The sequence below is a fragment of the Pristis pectinata genome, chromosome 8 (assembly GCF_009764475.1).
Source record: "Pristis pectinata isolate sPriPec2 chromosome 8, sPriPec2.1.pri, whole genome shotgun sequence".
Taxonomy (NCBI): Eukaryota; Metazoa; Chordata; class Chondrichthyes; order Rhinopristiformes; family Pristidae; genus Pristis; species Pristis pectinata.
In genome coordinates, this window is record NC_067412.1 from 18,121,688 (window position 1) to 18,139,246 (window position 17,559).

The 17,559-nt window shown below is 38.5% G+C and overlaps 1 protein-coding gene across 4 annotated transcripts in view; it reads right to left on the reverse strand.

The window, feature by feature from the left end:
- Positions 1 to 17,281, reverse strand: part of pdxdc1 (pyridoxal-dependent decarboxylase domain containing 1) — a 55,203-nt gene extending 37,922 nt beyond the window's left edge. Inside the window, exons 1-5 of one of the 4 annotated variants that reach the window (XM_052021155.1) lie at positions 16,898 to 17,281; positions 8,713 to 8,786; positions 7,154 to 7,222; positions 4,093 to 4,173; positions 1,625 to 1,771 (exon numbers count right to left, since the gene is read on the reverse strand). In XM_052021155.1, the coding sequence (XP_051877115.1) occupies positions 1,625 to 1,771; positions 4,093 to 4,173; positions 7,154 to 7,222; positions 8,713 to 8,786; positions 16,898 to 16,918 (392 nt within the window). In that variant the 5' untranslated portion in view covers positions 16,919 to 17,281. Of the gene's footprint in view, positions 1 to 1,624; positions 1,775 to 4,092; positions 4,174 to 7,153; positions 7,223 to 8,712; positions 8,787 to 16,897 lie in introns of all 4 variants that reach the window. The other 3 variants (XM_052021154.1, XM_052021152.1, XM_052021153.1) reach the window with 3 other exon arrangements.
- Between the last annotated feature and the right edge of the window lie 278 nt (positions 17,282 to 17,559).

The window sequence follows — 17,559 nt, forward strand, 5'->3', positions numbered from 1 at the left end:
CACTCTGGGATGATATCCATAATTTGTAATGTACTTTCTGCGCAAATTCCTCAATCCATAATCAAAACTGTTTAAAATTATTCTGTCATTATACTCTCCAATTTGTGACCGTACTCTTCAACATAAATTATGCTCTAACCAACTCTTTTTCCATTTAACTATAAATAGCACAAAATCAAAGTATTATAAAAATAATGACGGATAATACTACTTTAACACAGTGATCTAAATCATATGAATGGACCTTGGTCTAATTCATCTCTGCTCTTGAACTTTTCTTCCTCCATACACTATGTTCAGCCTTGGCTTCTACATGTAATGCAATGGACCATTAAGTACTATGAAATGACAAGCGAGATCTATTATGAGGGTGTTATGTAATGAGTGTTTGTAGACCACTCACTAAATGATTTATCATTACGAAAATGTGAATAAGAACATCTGCTTTCTAACATTCCTTAAAAAGATCTGTACTAAACTGATGTTTCCAGGCTGATTTTGTAACAGGCTGCAGTCATAACTGGAAAAAGATGCAAGAGTACCCACCAATGTGATTTATACTCTTGGTTTCACTTTATGCTTCAACACTTCTCTCTACATCTGAGAGAAACATTAAATAATTTTTCATCACTGTCTTCCCCATGATAAAAAGTATTTTGCCTGGTTTATAAAAATCTTCCATAATTTTAAAAGCCTGTGAATTCACTTAGCTTTCTATATATGTAGAGTCCCTCTATTAGTATATTATATCATTCAGATTCTTTTCTCTCTATAGAAATAGAGCCAACCAGTTATCCTACCAGAAAAACAGGCATATATGAAACAAATTATTTTGCTTTTAAAAACAAACATATGAAGAATTTGTAAAACAAAATGAATCGATTGCTTCTGACAAATGACGCCAAGGAGTATCTTGTATAGAAGACCTCACTTATATTAGCACATCTTAATACAGCACATAAATACAACAGAGCTGTGGAACATGCATTACAGGAACAGCTAATGGTTAATGCATGTATTCCACAAGGGCTAGGTTTACAACTAAAAAACATTGTCAACTTTATTTAGTTATCAGACAGATAATTCATTTGATCTGTGTTGTACTCACTTAAATCAACTAATTCTCAGATTTAGTGCACATCAAATAAACAATTCTTGAAAGCACACCATTTTATGACAAAACTTACCAATTTAGGGATTGTATTTGTAATCTTTCCGAAAATAAACTTAGAAATCTAAAATTAACTGCTTTGGAATGTTTAGATTTCAAATTTAACATTTAATTCTCTTTAATTTGGTTTTATAAATCTAGTTTAGTACTTTTAAAAAATGTATATTACAAAAAAAAGAAAATTTTCTAGCAGAAGTTAGGGTATGAGAAAACTATGGATTCTGAACAATGTTGTTCCAGTAGATCACAAGGAAGTTTCTACTAATTTTGCAGACTTCAGTGGTAAAATGCTTCGTTATTTACAATACAACTAAGAGCAAGTAGTAAAGAAATAAACTTGAAAGCTATCGCCTTGTAGGAGAATGTTAGAAAATAACATGCTGTACTACATTGCTATTTAGTTACCTTAAGTACAATACATAATTACTTGAGCTTTGCATTAAGAACAGTTACCTGAAAAGTCTGCACAGCCAGAGCGTGGTATCTGACAAAATCCTTGTGGTCAATTTTCGCAATCTTTCTTTGTCCAGCACAGAAATATACGCTGCCAAACTATGTCCCAATAAGGAAATGTGGCCTTGCTCACCAACATTCTGTAATCTGCTAAATACAGAGATCTGTAGTTTAATAAGAAAATATCTTCCATTCAAAATACATTCAAACAAAATACTCTAATAATTAAATAGTAAAATCCAAACTACTAGCATTTATTTTAAGTAGGTTTCCAAAGTAATATCATCAAGTTCAGTGGTCATAAGAATGTCATAGAAGGGTGGTTTCCTTTACTTCAGTCTTCTCCATAGGGGATAGAAGCAACATCAAGTGCTTGTAGTCCAGTGTTAAATGCCACCACCAACTTACAACTTGTGAATTCCTATGCATTTCGCTCTTTGCACTGTTCACTAGAAATACACATTTCAATTGAAGTCAGATCCTCTATATACTAATTTTGCAAACATGCTTGCATCTGATTGGAGCTGGAATAATCTAGAATAAATCTGTTGAGAAGTTTTTCTCAGCACAGCTCTCTTGGTATATTTCAGAAATTATCTTATGATATTCTCAAACACTGGATAGAATTTAAGGAAATGTAAACATGATTAAAATGGTTCTTCAATTGTTCTACTTCATCACATTTTCATTTACCTTTTAATGGTATATTACCCTGCAAGAGCGTACATCTTCTTTTGTGCCCTGGCTGACCTTTCTACAAAATGCATTTCCTGCATTCAAGAGTGGTGCAGCAATCTGAACACAAGAACTACAAGGAGGCCATGCATATTCTCAAATTGGCCTTGCCATGGCTGATATTTTGCCTCAATGCCATTAATCCTAAACTAACCCCATATTTCTCAATTCACCCAATATCTAAAAATCTGCCGATGTTCAGCAGCTGAATTTCCAAAGATGTGCTGCCAGAGTGAAGAAATTTCTTATTATCCCAGTCCTGAATGGGAGGCTCCCTAGTATGAGACTGATTGTTCTGGACACCTCAGCCAAAAGAAATATCATCCCTATATCTACCTTTTCAATTCCAGAAAAGTATTGTATGCTTCAGTGAGATCACCTCTCATTCTTCTGCACTCCAGAGAGAATAGGTCCACTTTGCTTACTCCCTCAGGGAGCATTCGATCCTAGGAATCAATCTGGAGAATCTTTGCTGCACTTCCTCTACCACAAGTACATCTTTCCATTGATAGGGAGACTAAGCCAGTAAACAATATTTCAGGTGTGGTCTCAGCAAGACCTTACATAATTTCAGCAAGTGTCTTTATTCTTGCAATGAAGAGATCTGTGTACCTAATTGCTTGTTGTCCCTGCAGATTAGCTTTCAGTGATTGTGTACACCCAAGTCACCCTGAACACCAACATTTGTCATTCTTTCACCATTTAAAAAATACTTTGTTTTTCTATACTTCTACCAAAGTGGATGACCTCAGATTTCCACATCATATTCCACCTGCCTTATCTTCATCCATTCACGCAACCTGTTTAAATCCCCTCAAAGCTTCCCGGCATCCTCCTCACAAATCACATTATACAGTCACATGGGACGGAAATAAACCCTTTGGCTCACCAGGTCAGCGTCAACCATCAAGCATCCATCACACTAATTCTACATTAACCTCAGTTTATTCTTCCCATATTCCCCTCGACTACTTCCAGGTTCTACCATTTACCTGCACATTAGAAGCAACTTGCAGCAGCGAATTTACCAACCTGCATATCTGTGGGACACAGGAGGAAACTGGAGCGCCCAGAGGTAACCCACAGGAAGAATATGCAAACACCACATAGGTAGCACTGGAAATCAAGTCTGAATCCAGATGACCGGAGCTGTGAGGCAACAGCTCCACAGCTGCACCACATTGTCACAAGTTGGGCCAAATGGCCTATTTCCATGCCGTAAGATTCTATGATCAACTGGAATTAAGTTGCTACCTATTAAACTGGCAGTTATCCCTACAAACTAGGGGGCTTAGGTAAGCTGGTCAAATATAATCATTGCATTCATTCATCCCAATTTATATTGTATCGAAAGATATTTGACTCAGAAAAGGCACTTTCCTTCACTTTATGTGGCATCACAGATGAAGCTCCAATTTCTTTTGAACTACTCTCTGTGATACCATTTAGGTGATTAAGCAAGCACTGGGGTTTCTGTAGATCCTTGCCTGTCATTATGGAAAATTGATTTCTTTTGTTCAAAAAAAAAGATCATTTCATGCATTTTACCATTGAATCGATTTATATGGTTATATAGCAATTCATTGCATTTGTTACAAATAATTTGCTGAAAGAATCAAATTTTCTCTCCATTTCCAGGCAGTAAACATTACTAAGTTTTAACTGCACAATTCAAATACATAACAACATTAATTTGTCCCTAGGAAAATATAATATGAAAGTTCACTGCTCACCGAATCGACTGCGATTCCTCCTCATCCTCTCCGTGCATAAGGTTCTGTACAAGTTGTAGAATAGTTGCCATGTCCTGTCCACTGTGAATTAAACATTGTGTTTAAAAATAAAACAGATTACACTCAATTAAAATCAGTTTCCTAATTGAAATTGGAAAACAGAATTATTTGTTTCCTCCATTTTTGAGGCTGGATTTTAGGCTAGGCAGTACTTAGCCATGGTCTCCAGCACTGCCACCATCTATAACGTAATATTGTTCAACGTGGCTCATTTTTAAAAGTATTATTTTTTTTTAAATACAGGCCCTCCCCAGGTTACGAACGCACAACTTACGGACACCTTGTACATAGGAACGAGGTTTGGGAGACCAGTGGGATGGATTTGCCATCTGCTGCAGGGCTACAGGCATCTTCTGCCAGGCAGGAATGGGACATTTCCACATGCCTTCTCTCCCCACTCCCTCCCAGACTGCAACAACTGAGGTCTAGGAGCACCAAGCAGACTCACTTGCTCACTCACTGAGCATTGAGGCTGGCTGGCGGTTGCCCTTCCTGCTCACTCTCCCGTCACAGCTGTTTCTGTGATCCTCTCCCACACAATGTTTTTGTTCATTTCCGACTTACAAACAGTTCAGGTTATGAACAGTTCTCAGGAAAAGAACCCTGTCATAACCTGGGGACTGCCTGTATAGTGTCTAAACATTTCATAGTGGTACATTTCAATGAATCCATGCAATAGATTCAACATGTTATTTTAAAAAAAAACACTAGTTTTTTTAAATTAATGAGAATGGGTTTCCACCAGAAATTCTAGGAATACATTAGTTTAAAAAAAATTCCCAGCAAACTAGCTCACCATCAAATGGAAGCCCTATATTAATGTAGTATATTTATTACTTTTAATTAAAAAATATTTTCCATGAAAGGACTTTTCATAATGAAATATATTGCATTTGAGGTATTATCTCGGAGCACTCCATAGACTGAAAGATTGTTAGAGAACCTTGACAAGTATTAGTTGCTTGATATACAGATCATTTAAAAAAAATAATTATTTCAGCATCCTGACTTAAGTCCATATATTTACCACATGAAAGCATTTATTTTTAAATTTCAAGTTCAGTGATTAAAACCAGCTGGAAAAATCATTTTCACCAGTTTACTTCCTATTAATGTTTGCTCAAGATGACAATTTTTAAGTAAATTAATTTTCATAAATAAAATTCAAATGGTTTAAATGCACATAACGCAGTCCCATAAGATTCATCTGGCAGTTTAATCTCAGAAACTGCTGACTCACTATAGAACACTACAGCACAGTACAGGCCCTTTGGCCCACAATGTTGTGCCGACATTTTATCCTGCTCTAAGATCTATCTAACCCTTCTCTCCCACGTAGCCCTCCACTTTTCTATCATTCATGTGGCTAAGAGTCTCTTAAATGTCCCTAATGTATCTGCCCCCACAACCTCTGCTGACGGTGTGTTCCATGCACCCAGCACTCTCTATGTAAAAAAAAACTTACCCCTTATACCTTCCTCCAATCACCTTAAAATTATGCTCCCTCATGTTAGCCATTTTCACCCTGGGGAAAGTGTCTGACTGTCCACTCGATCTATGCCTCTTATCATCTTGTACACCTCTATCAAGTCACTTCTCATCCTCCTTCTCTCCAAAGAGAAAAGCCCTAGCTCACTCAACCTATTCTTGTAAGACATGCTCTCCAATCCAGGTAGCATCCTGGTAAGTCTCCTCTGCACCCTCTCTAAAGCTACTATCTGTGGATTGACATGCTTGCAAGATTCACCAGACCCACTCCTGTCTTGTGCTGGCAAATATCAATAGTCAGTGTATGGCTGGTGCTAGTGTTAGAGACACCAGGAGTCAAGAAAATGTTCCGGTTTACAGCCAAAGCTTATATAGAAGTTATCATGGAGGGGTTAACCACTATATGTCATTACAGCCTCAGTGTCAATGCTAGTGGTCTTACTGGTATCCACATTTTTTTTGTTATAGACTAGAGTCAGAATCATATTGTCAGACAGCATGGAAAGAGCTCCTTCAGCCCACTGAGTCCATGCTGACTATCAAAATTAGCCTGACTGATCAAATTAGATCTAGTGATGAACACTCCAAGCAAGAACCACCATGGACTTCTCTTCTAAACAGTAAACCATGTCTTATGCTCCATTCACCTGCCAGTAATGTGTTAAATGAAACACAAAATTGGAGTTCCTGGACTTGAGGGCATATGCTCAGGAGCAACTGCTTCATGTTCACTGATTACTCTACAGTGCTCAACATAAACGATTACTTCATGGTCTGTCCCCTGCAGTCTATCTCAGTTGCATGATCCTGTACAGAAATGAACTAAACATGGGCAGTGTTTCATCCATAATGATATTTTAAGTCACTGACAGATGATAAGGATGATTAATACCAGCAAGTCTATTTCTCTATCGTCCCCATGGTTGCCAATTTCACTGAGCCTAACACTATCGGCAAATCAACTTCAAAATCCTATTCCCATCGCTAAATGTTCTCTCCCCTCACAACAACAGCAGCCTTCTAATCTTGCCTCTCTTTTAACTCTGGCCTTCTTGTTTATTTCAGCCATTTACTTTACCCACACTCAGAGAAAGATCTCTCAAATCTACATTGACAGCCATCTTTCCCTTTTTATAATCTCTCCTCAGACTTAAATATTTTAAAATCTTTTGGTTACCACCAATCTTCCTTCTATTTTTGTCTGGTTATAAGTGCATTGGGATATTTTACTACGTAGTATGAATTAAATTGCCAATCAGGTGCAACAAAGTGTAAATAGCTCTGTAGGTTTGAATGGAAGGCATTCAATAAATGTGATATAAACAAAAATCTCTTTTTGGGAAAATTGTATCATTTAAGCTACACCAATAGATCATTTAAAAGAACTTGCAGTTGGTTCATGTTTCTATTAACAGTCCCGATATATGAAAAGCTCATTGCGAAATAGCAATATATTGCAAAAGAAAGTAAATAATTAAAATAATTTCCAAACTTAATATATAACATGACTCACCTGCCCTGCAATGGACCAGGAATATCTTTTCTAGAAAATTTCTTTTTCTCTCTCTCTTCATCCACCTCCCTAATTTGATCAGTAAAATTGAAAGTTTTTAATTTGAAGATCTTGCAAAAATGCAATGGCTCCACTCATTTTCATGCTTAATATGTTAATTTGAATACACATAAATATAACTAAAAGATACTTTACTGAAAGATATGTTAACAGATAGTCAACTAAATATATTCAATTGCAATAGCCTCTGGATCTTACTTTATATATTCCGGTCATTCTTGAAGACATATCCCTTGTAAAATGATTAACAATGAATCTAAAAGATTGAAATTTAAAAGCTTCATAATGATCAAAGAAAAAAATAATTTGACGCAGCCAATTTTTTCCTCCACAGCTACTTAATCCAGCACACAATTGCCTCAGTGCTGAAGAATACAGTTTAATTTAAAACAATAAAACACATCGAGAATAAACATATTTTGTACAAGAAATTAACAATCAGAGGAAATGGAGTTTGACAAAATTCAAGACTCAAGTTACTGGGGTGATTTGTCAGAATGTGGTCAGTGGGACATAAGTGTTGACAATTTTAAGAGATCACCACATTCGTCAGGAGAAAGACCAGATTTTGCAGGTAAATAACAGCAGTTCTGAACAGAACTATCAACATTTACTGGTTTAAATGCCTTAAGCCCAAAGTTTCTTATGTGTTCATAGTTGGATCCGTATCTGTCAAGGTGCTCGGCTCCCCATGACCTCAATCATACTTGAATTTGGCATTGGACTTGACCTTTCACAGGATCTGCCTGAATGTTGCCATGCTGCATGCAGGCATGCACTGCTCCATCACTCAGGAGTTGCAAATGGAAATGAACGTAGCACTGTTATCAGTAAACATCCCCACTTCTGAACTTTACGATGAAAGGAATGTCATTGATGAAGCAGCTCAAGGTGGTTGGGCCAAGTGCACTGCCCTGAGGAACTCATGCAGTGATCTATTGGAATTGAGATGATTGACCTCCAACAAATGCAATCACCTTCCATTGTAAGATGTACAAGTCCAATCACTGGAAAGTTTTCCCTTTTGATTCCCGTTGACTTCAGCTTTACCAAGGTGCCATGTCACCAAGCTCAATTAAATGCTGCCTTGATATCATGGGCTGTCACTCTCACTTCACTTCTGGAGTTCAGCTCTTTGATCTACACTGAGATCAGGGCAGTGGCAAGACCTGCCATGGTTCTGGCAAAACCCAATGATAGTTTGATAGGACAAATCTAATCTGGCTTTAACTACTGTCATGTAACGTTGTCCTTCCACATCCAGAGCAATTCAGGTGAGTAGGCATTAACTGCGACAGCAAATTTGTGACAACATTTTTAAATATGGTTGTGCAACCTTAAATTATTCAGTGTACATGCTCACAAACTATTGAAAGGACAATAATTTTAACTTTAAGTTATCTTTTGCTTCCTACATTCAGGAAAATCTTAAAACTTACCTAAGCCATTCAAGAAAAGTAACAGTCAAGTTATTTAAGTGCTAAAAATTCCAAACTAACCTTTGAGTCTCCTCCAACATCTTCATGGCCTCATTGAGATTTTTGCCCATCTCAGCCAAAGTGGGGTCCACCATCTGTCAAGGAAAGTCCAAATATTTGCATTTTGTTAAGCATGCAAAATAATGGTCCTAAAATGTATCTTATAGGTGTGTCACACTCCCACAGAAAGCACAAGATAAATAATTGTTAGCTGCAGTAATTTCCTGATTAAAGTTTACTTCTTAAACTTAAAGTTTACTAGTAAAACAGAAGGTTGTGGAACATTGAAATGCACGGCATAGAATTTGCATAGAATCTACCTTTCACAACTTTAGGGTCTCCCACTATGCTTTACATGCAAATATGAAGCCATGGTGGTAAAATAAAGTACATGGGTTCTACTTGTCTACAATGTCTCATCCTAAATCTCTGCTAATAATGTCTTAAGATTATGAATAATCTTTTGTACAACAACTAAAGCATCTTTTGCACTTAAAGTAGTTAAAGTTAGCATCTTCCAAAACAATGCTTTTTAATTCCCTAGTTCAAATAGAATGCTCAACTGTAAACTACTGAATATCCTCCACATAAGTGTTCTGGAATTGCTCCGAGTTAAACAATTGTCTCTCCTGTATTTCCCCATGGAACTGAAAACAGTGAAGAGATAAATGAACTACATACATTTTGCTTCCCATTATTAAATACATGAATTTTCTTCAAGGAGATAAAATATTCTACACCCATTATCAGAGCTGAACATTAGCTGAAAGGTACCAAATTTATGCATTGCTCATAGGTCTGGACAGATGAAAGATGTAAACAATGACAAGTGACGAAACAACCAGTCAACAACCTTAAAGTCCTGTTCTTAAGAATCTCATCTTAAGTGAATCAGAGTCTTCAGGTTACAAGGTTAAATACTGTAACGTGAAAAAAAGATAAATACTGTAACGTGAAAAAAGACCAAATACTATTCTTTGTGGCCTTAATCATTTTTCAAATCATTTTCAACTCTCCTCCTCAATTACCTGTATGGAGAATCTACTGGACATGTTCATCCATTGTGGACTTCAGTTGTCTCACACAGTAACTAGTTAAATGGTGAAATAAATTATATGGATTTTAATTTTTAAATATTTCATTAGCCACTGGTGAAGTTCCTGAAGATGGTTAACCACTGGTGAAGTTCCCAAAGACTGGAAGGTGGCTAATGTTGTTCCGTTGTTTAAGAAAGGTAGCAAGGACAAGCCATGGGTGGGCACCATGGTCGGCATGGACTCATTGGACCAAAGGGCCTGTATCTGTGCTGTATGACTCTGATTACATTTTTAAATATGTTTAATTTAAAATAACTGTGCAAACAACTCTGGTATCTACAAATTTATTGTGATAAAGGATGCCTGATCAGAGACAAGAAACTTGTAAATACACTGAATCAAGTATACTTTCTACAAGTTTTAACATTTTATGAAGAGCTGCTGATTAAACACGAACATAACATCAATCTGACTCTCCAAAAATTTACACCATTGTCCATGGTTGGCAGATTAAAAACTTGAGAAATACTGAACCCAGTTTCTCAAGGTTAAAACATTTGTATATTTTATAATGCCGTTCTCTTTCTGTACCTTTTCAAGCATGTGCTTAAGTACACCCATCTATGAAGCAAAACTGCCAACATTCAAGGTTCTCACAAAGGACAGAAGGGGATAAGCATTTTGCAATGTGATGACTTCTGACTTACAACTCTATACATCATCTTCATTTTTATAAAACCTGTTTTACAACCTAGTGTCACAGGGTGTCAGAAGATCAATAATTAATTTCCAAACAATTCTTCAGCTCATTTTGCCTACAGCCACTTAGCACTTTCATAACAGATACAAAGCCTGGATTGAAAAAGAAGTCCATTGTGAAATGTTAAAAGGTGTACCCCTCACATCATAAAATGTTTTTGAACAACACTTGGAGTGTATTTAAAATTATCACAATTTAACCTAGCCAAATTTTGAGGAATCATGAATTATTCACGTTATGGAAATTGATAGTGTCAGAGGCAGGCAAAGAATGAAAAGTGACCTGGGCAAAGCAGATCTTGACTGAAGGAAATAGAGTGTAACAACATACTGAAAATAGAAATAAGTTATGAAATGTGATGAAAATGCAATATTTAAATAGGAGAAAAATGCATCAGAAAAGTTATGGCAATTAATAGTGAAATGATGTATATGCTAGAAATGTTGAACAAAAAGTGTTGAGATGAAATGAAATGAAAGGTCAATCAACAGCTGCATGGGAACAGAGAAGCCAGCATTGAAACAGAAGATACTGGGAATACTCAGGTCAAGCAGCACCTGTGAAAAAAGAAACAGAGCTAACATTTCAAGTTCAAGACCCTTCGTCAGAACCGGTGATGAGAAGGTGGAGTTCTGGATGAGGATCCTGCTACACAACTGAAGACAGGCAGACAGCCACATTTGTACCATCAGAAAAGGTGGCAGCAATAGAAAACAAGAAAAATATTTAAAGTCAGTTAAACCCCAAGGGGAATCACGTGCATCTCCATCAAGTAACGGGCAAAACAGGGCATTAAAAGAAACACGACTTGTGCAAATAGTTAGTCTTTTATATGAATTAAGGTGTGCTGAGGAAGCAATACAACAGTTTCTCTAAGCCGCATCTTGCTTAAAGTGAGTTCAAGCACATAAATAATTGCAAACCCAAGGCAATGGCAGCCATATTTCCAAAATGCTGATTATTTTCAAAATTGCTGGGAGCCTATCCTCTTTTCTAGCAACACAACTCAAATGAGTAGACCTATAAACCTTTCTGCCAAAAATGCAATGTGTTGCAATGACACAGAGCTTAATGAACTTATTAACTTCACAACTTAATTTCACTACATCAAGGAAAAAGAATCTTCAAATTCAATGACCATTGTAGAAGGATATAACTTGCACTTCTTTTTAAAATGATTGGTTCTTGGAATTGTGTGAAATGATAGCATCGTTGCTTATCTCTTGTTCGTCAAAGAACATTAAACGTAAAGCACATACTGTGAGATTGGAGTTGCATAAAAGCCACACTGGGTAGGGAAGCAGGATGCCTTGGTTATGGAACTGGAACCTTTAGTGCTAGAGCAAGCCCAAAATTTACTAGACAATGAATCCAGTTTAACAACTTGCTGTGGAGGGAATTGAACTCATTGTTAAACCATTACCATAAGCAATAGGCCATCATATCTATACATAGTTAAAGCAGCAAATTTGGCTTTTACTGCTTTAGTTACAAATTCCATGTTCTAGCATTTATGATGAGCAATCAACATTGAGCCAAGCTATAAATAACTACAATGAAAAGCAAACAAAAAACTGCAGATCCTGAAAATCTTAAAAGAAACAGAAAATCCTGGAAATACTCAACAAATCAAACAACAGTGGTGAAACAGAGGTAAATTTCATCAAAACTGTGAAAGATTTTAAAAATGTTTTTAGTTGCCGGCAATAGGGCAAGGCAGAAGGAACACAGGGAATGTTTGCAACAGGGTGGAGACCAAGAGAGGCTTAGGCAAATAGTGGTAGTGAAGACCGAAAGACTGCGGTGAAAGCTTGTTAACTGCAGTTGATCTGTCTGGGGGGGGGGGGGTGCGGAAATAAAGGAAGATAAATGAGAACAGAGGAGCGAGGGGGAAAAAGTGATGTTGGACTGGTCAGACACAACACACTGCTGTTGCTGGAAATCTGAAGTAAAAGAGAATGCTGGAAAAAGCCAGGTCAGGTAATTCCTATGGAAGGAGAAAATTGAGTTAATATTAGAGGTTGATGACCTTCATCAAAACTGGCCAAAAGTCTGCAAAGGTTAGTGACCCAAAATTGTTGAGTTCATTGTTGACACCCAAGAGCTGTAATGTGCCTATTCAGAAGATCAGATGCTGTTATATTCGGTTGGATTGGAATAACACAAGAGGCCAAAGACAGGGACTGGGATGGAGAAGTGAAGTGACAGGCCACTGGAGGCTTAGGTTCACCCCTGCTACTGAATGGAGGTGTTCAGCACAATGGTCACCCAATCTACATCTGGTTTCTCTAATGCCACAGCAAGAGTACCAAATGCAATACACTAAATTGAAAATACAACAAATGAATAGTTGTTTCATCAAGAAGGAATGTTTGGGTTCCCAGATAATGGAATGGGAAGAGGAAACAGGGCAGGTATTGCATTACCTGTTGTTGCATGGGACAGTGACACAAGAAGAAGATTGATTGGTAGTGGAGATAAGAGAGTTAATCAAGGAATTACAGAGATAGCCCCTTGAAATGCTGAAAGTGGGAGGGAGGGGAAGAAAAGTGGATGATTTGTCTAGTGATGGCATCATATTAAAGATGGCAAAAAATTATAGAGGATGATCCATTAATTGGAGAGGGGTCATTTCATGAACCAACCTGCACAACCCTAATCACTACCTCAGTACAGCAACATTACAGCCACTTTGCACTACAATAGACTTTGTTTTGTTCTAATTATGTTCTTTCTTGTATAATTCTGTACAACTTATTTTGTTAATTTACACTTTTCTTGTGAATGCTGTGTATCTCATGCTATGTGCTTGTGATGCTGCTGCAAGTTTTTCATTGCACCTGTTCATATATGTACCTGTGAAATGACAATAAACTTGACTCTGACTCTGAGGTTGAAAGCAAGAAGAGAAACTACATTATTACTCTAGTGGGAGGAAAGGAGATAAGAGCAGAAATGCAGAAACAGGAACAGACAGCTTGTCAACTATGGTGGAGGGGAAGCCATGGTTAGGAAAAAGGAAGACATCTTGGAAGCACTGTTGTGTAACATGAGGTTTTGAAAACAGACACAACAGAAATGGAAACCGGGAGAAATAGAATGGAAGGAGGAGGATAACTACAGGAGCGAGTGGGCTTGTAACAGATACTGGTCACTAATCTACCCATAAGATGGAGATAGAAAAGTTGAGAAACGGAAAGACATAAGAGATGGACTACGTGAAAGTGAGAGCAGTATGTAGATTGGCAGGAGAGATGAAATATATATTCTGCACGAGAGTAGAAGGCAGAACCAATACATTGGTGTCTGGCTTAGCATCACCCAGCTGAGTGTCGATTTGTTATAGCACTCTCAGTCCTCCAGCCTGAACCCACAGTGCTTTAAAAAAAAGGCACCTGTTTGAGCTGCGTATTGAGTATTACTATGCCAGAAACCTAGTGCAAACCCTTACTTTACGCTAGGACTTTCATCTGTAATTGGCATAGGGAGGTTGGTGTTATGCAGGCCAATGCAAATGCTTCAGCCATTCAGTGCTGAGCTGTGGTGCTCAGGGTTGCACCCCAACTGACACAGTGACTGAGGACCACTGCTGGCACTGGCCACAGGCCACATTTGTTCGGTGTTGATAAACTGCCTGGATCCCATGGGATCTCCAAACACATGTTGTGGGTGCTGCCGGTCATCAGTAATGGTCCATCACAGTGCAGCACTGAGCTCACCACCCCACCCAACACCAGCCTCACAGGTAGCCTCTGCACACCAAGCTGTGGGTAATTCATTAGTTTATTAGGGTAGGCAAAGTGGAGGGAGTTATGCCAGGTTCTGGGCACAGCAGCAGCCGAGAGGGCAGGGATTCACAACAGATTCCTCAGGTTCCCAGCATGGCAGTGGTTCGCACTTAGTTCCCTGCATAGAAGCAGGGAGAGCAGCAGCTCATGCCAGATCCCCAAAACAACAGTGAGGTCAGTGGTGCTAATCCAATAATGACCCCTTTTAGTGCAGATTAAATTACTGTTCTTGCTCATGGGAACATATTCCAAAGACTAAGCAAAATTCAGTCATCAATGTAAAAGAGATAAGGAAGGGGATTGAAATAAAGACTCTTCCCCACATCCTATAGACTAAACAAAGTGATAAAGGATAGAATTAAGATAGGAAGAATTATGTAGGACAAGAACAGGCAGAAATAGTAGATCTACTAAGACAGCCCTACTTGTGGATCTTGGGAATGAGGATAGGGCTGCTCTCTGTGGTTTTGGAACTATGGAGGCAAGATCACCAAAGGAAATGAGGTCAGCGATTGTCTGGGAAACAATGGCCAGAGTAAAGTAAAAAGAGGTATCAAGGAGCTGATGTTCAGCCTCAGAGTTGGAGGTCGGTTCACCAAACAACACCGCACTTGTCAGCTAGCCTGAGAACTCAAGTTGACAACTCACTCTCTCTACAGATACTGCCTGATCCGTTAAGATACTTCCAGCATTAACATGCATTACAGATTTCCAGCATCTACAGTGCTCTGTATCTCAGTTCCAGTATCTTTTCCATTGTTTCCACAACAACATTCCACTGCATCCTAAACACAATTCATCATCCAGGTAGATCATCTGGAATTAACAAGCCATCACTGCTATTTCTCAGCCAGCATCAACATTTTTTGCATCACTCTTTTCAGCCTATCACAGATGTTCCCTTTGTTCTCTCTACCTCTCCCTTTAGCTGCAGCTAAAACCAGGCTTATTTTCTAATTTTTTCCAAGTAGTAAAGAAAGGTCATTATCCTGAAACTTTAGTTCTGTTTCTCCCTCCACAGTTCCAGCCTGATCTGCTGAGTATTTAATATAATTTCTGTTTTTTATAATTAATTTTTTTTGGTCAAGGTTGTGACAATGCACTGTATATTCTTTTCTTAATGCCTCAAGATAATATTCATTTATCTCCCCAAAAAGACCAGACATACCCCTTACACATAAGGGGAGTAGCATTAATGCTCATCAAGTAGTTTCATAGTTTTAAAAACCTTGCAGACTGAAAATATCCAATACAATTATTTCCTTTATCAAATAAGCATGCAAAATCAGGTAACATATGGACATGTGTAATGGGAGGTAATATAAAGTGTTATTGCAAAACTACTGAAACAAATCTCAAACTTTTATAAGATTCATCCAATTCCAAAACAAAGCAATGCAAAAACAACACTCTCCCTCCCCCATCCATCACCACAGCCCCACTGCTCGGGATGCCATCTCACACTTCTTGGATTTGACAATACAAAGAGTACAAGCTTTAAATCAGATGTAACAAGTTCTCTGGAGCTCCTTGCACAACTATCCCTTGGATACAATGAAATTACACTAATATAATTTAATGTATTAAGCTGCTCCAAATTCCATGCAAGTTTTAAAAGATTCAAAAGGTAAAAGGAGTTATTTTTATGTAAACAAATGCTTTCATTTCTAAATGGGAGACTGCATATAGCCAATCCTGAACTGATTCTCCAACTACCTAGTGAAATCAATAACACAATAACACCAATAACACAGTCACCAATAACACAAATCTCCAAATAGTATTTCCCATTAGTCCAATCCAGAAATTATCTTGTTTTTTTTAAATGCGAAGTCTATTATTCATAGATGCTTAGCATACCGCATAGCAAACCGCCTACGCCGATCAATTAATGTATCCCACTCAACTTGAAAACAAGTGATATAGAGTCGTACATGATCTAATGTCAATATCAGTCACAACAAAATATTGCATCACTGTTTCTCAATTTCAAGCATTGACCAGGCTAAAATATTTCGACATACCACACTTTATAGTTCAACAGTAAAACAAAATCGAAGGACACAATATTCCTGAAAGTTTAAGGAAACGAAGGACATTCGATTATCTTAATACTGCCTCTACATACTTCAGTGCATACGCATACAGATTGATTATAAAAATACGCTCAGTTTTGACCAAGACCCTATGTCTGAAACATACATTGGCCTTTTTATGGTAAGCTGTTTGTATTTGATCTCTACAGCATTTGCAGTTTTATTTCAGAAGCCCACAGAACAACCCCGTGGCTTTGGGCAACGGAGATGCGAAGAATCGAGGAACTTTTAAAAGTATGGTTACGCCAGCTGCAATGCCCGAGTACCAAGAAGTCTCTTTGACCATTAATTCTCACCGAAACCTCTCCTAGGCCCCTAGAGTTCACGCCACCCGGAAATAAAGGTCCAGGGAAAAAAAAAAATGCATCCCAATGCACCGGCTGACATTTAATATTTTATAAAGAAGCGATGTTAAAGGCCGGGATACACCGACGGACACGTTCGTCCCCCCAGCCTGGAGCCACTGACACCGGGGCCCTTCACCCCTGGTCCCCTCCCTCCCCGGTCGCCTCAAACCTTCCGTACCTTCTCCAAGGAGCTGTCCATGCTGTGTTTTATTTTTGTTTGGGTGGGGAAAGGGGAAAAGAGTGGTGAATTTTTTTTAAGTAATCTCAGTGGACGGATTGTCTGGGACGGACGGCCGGCCTGTTGCACCGCGTTCACCGCCACCCTCGCCGCCCGAACGCAGCTCCAGCCTCCGCCATCAGCTCCGTTTCCACGCTGGCAGCTGACGTTACCAGGCGCCAGTCCTCCCCGGGGGGCGGTGGGAAGACCCGCTGCGCGCGCATCCCGGGCTCTCCCACCCGTCAATCACCCCCCACCCCCTTCCTTTTGCCCCTCTGAAGTTCAATGCTTCCCCCCCCCCGGAATGCTCGTCTTGAACAAGTTCTCTTTTGTTGCTTGCCTTTTACTCTGGGCTAACCCTTAATTGCTTTTGTTGCACCATTGAATCTCCACGCCTCCAAAGGGAAGGTTGCCCTTCCTGGAATTTGTCAAAATCAAAACAGGTGCAGATGCCGGAAATCTGAAATGCGGGAAACTCAGAGTTAATATTGCAAGAAGTCCTGCTGAAGGGTCTTCGACCTAAAACGTAAACTATTTCCTCTTCCACCAATGCTGCCTGACTGCCGATTGTTTCCAGCATTTTCTGTTTTAATTTGGAATTAAGTCAGTTTTCCTCCTTCCAC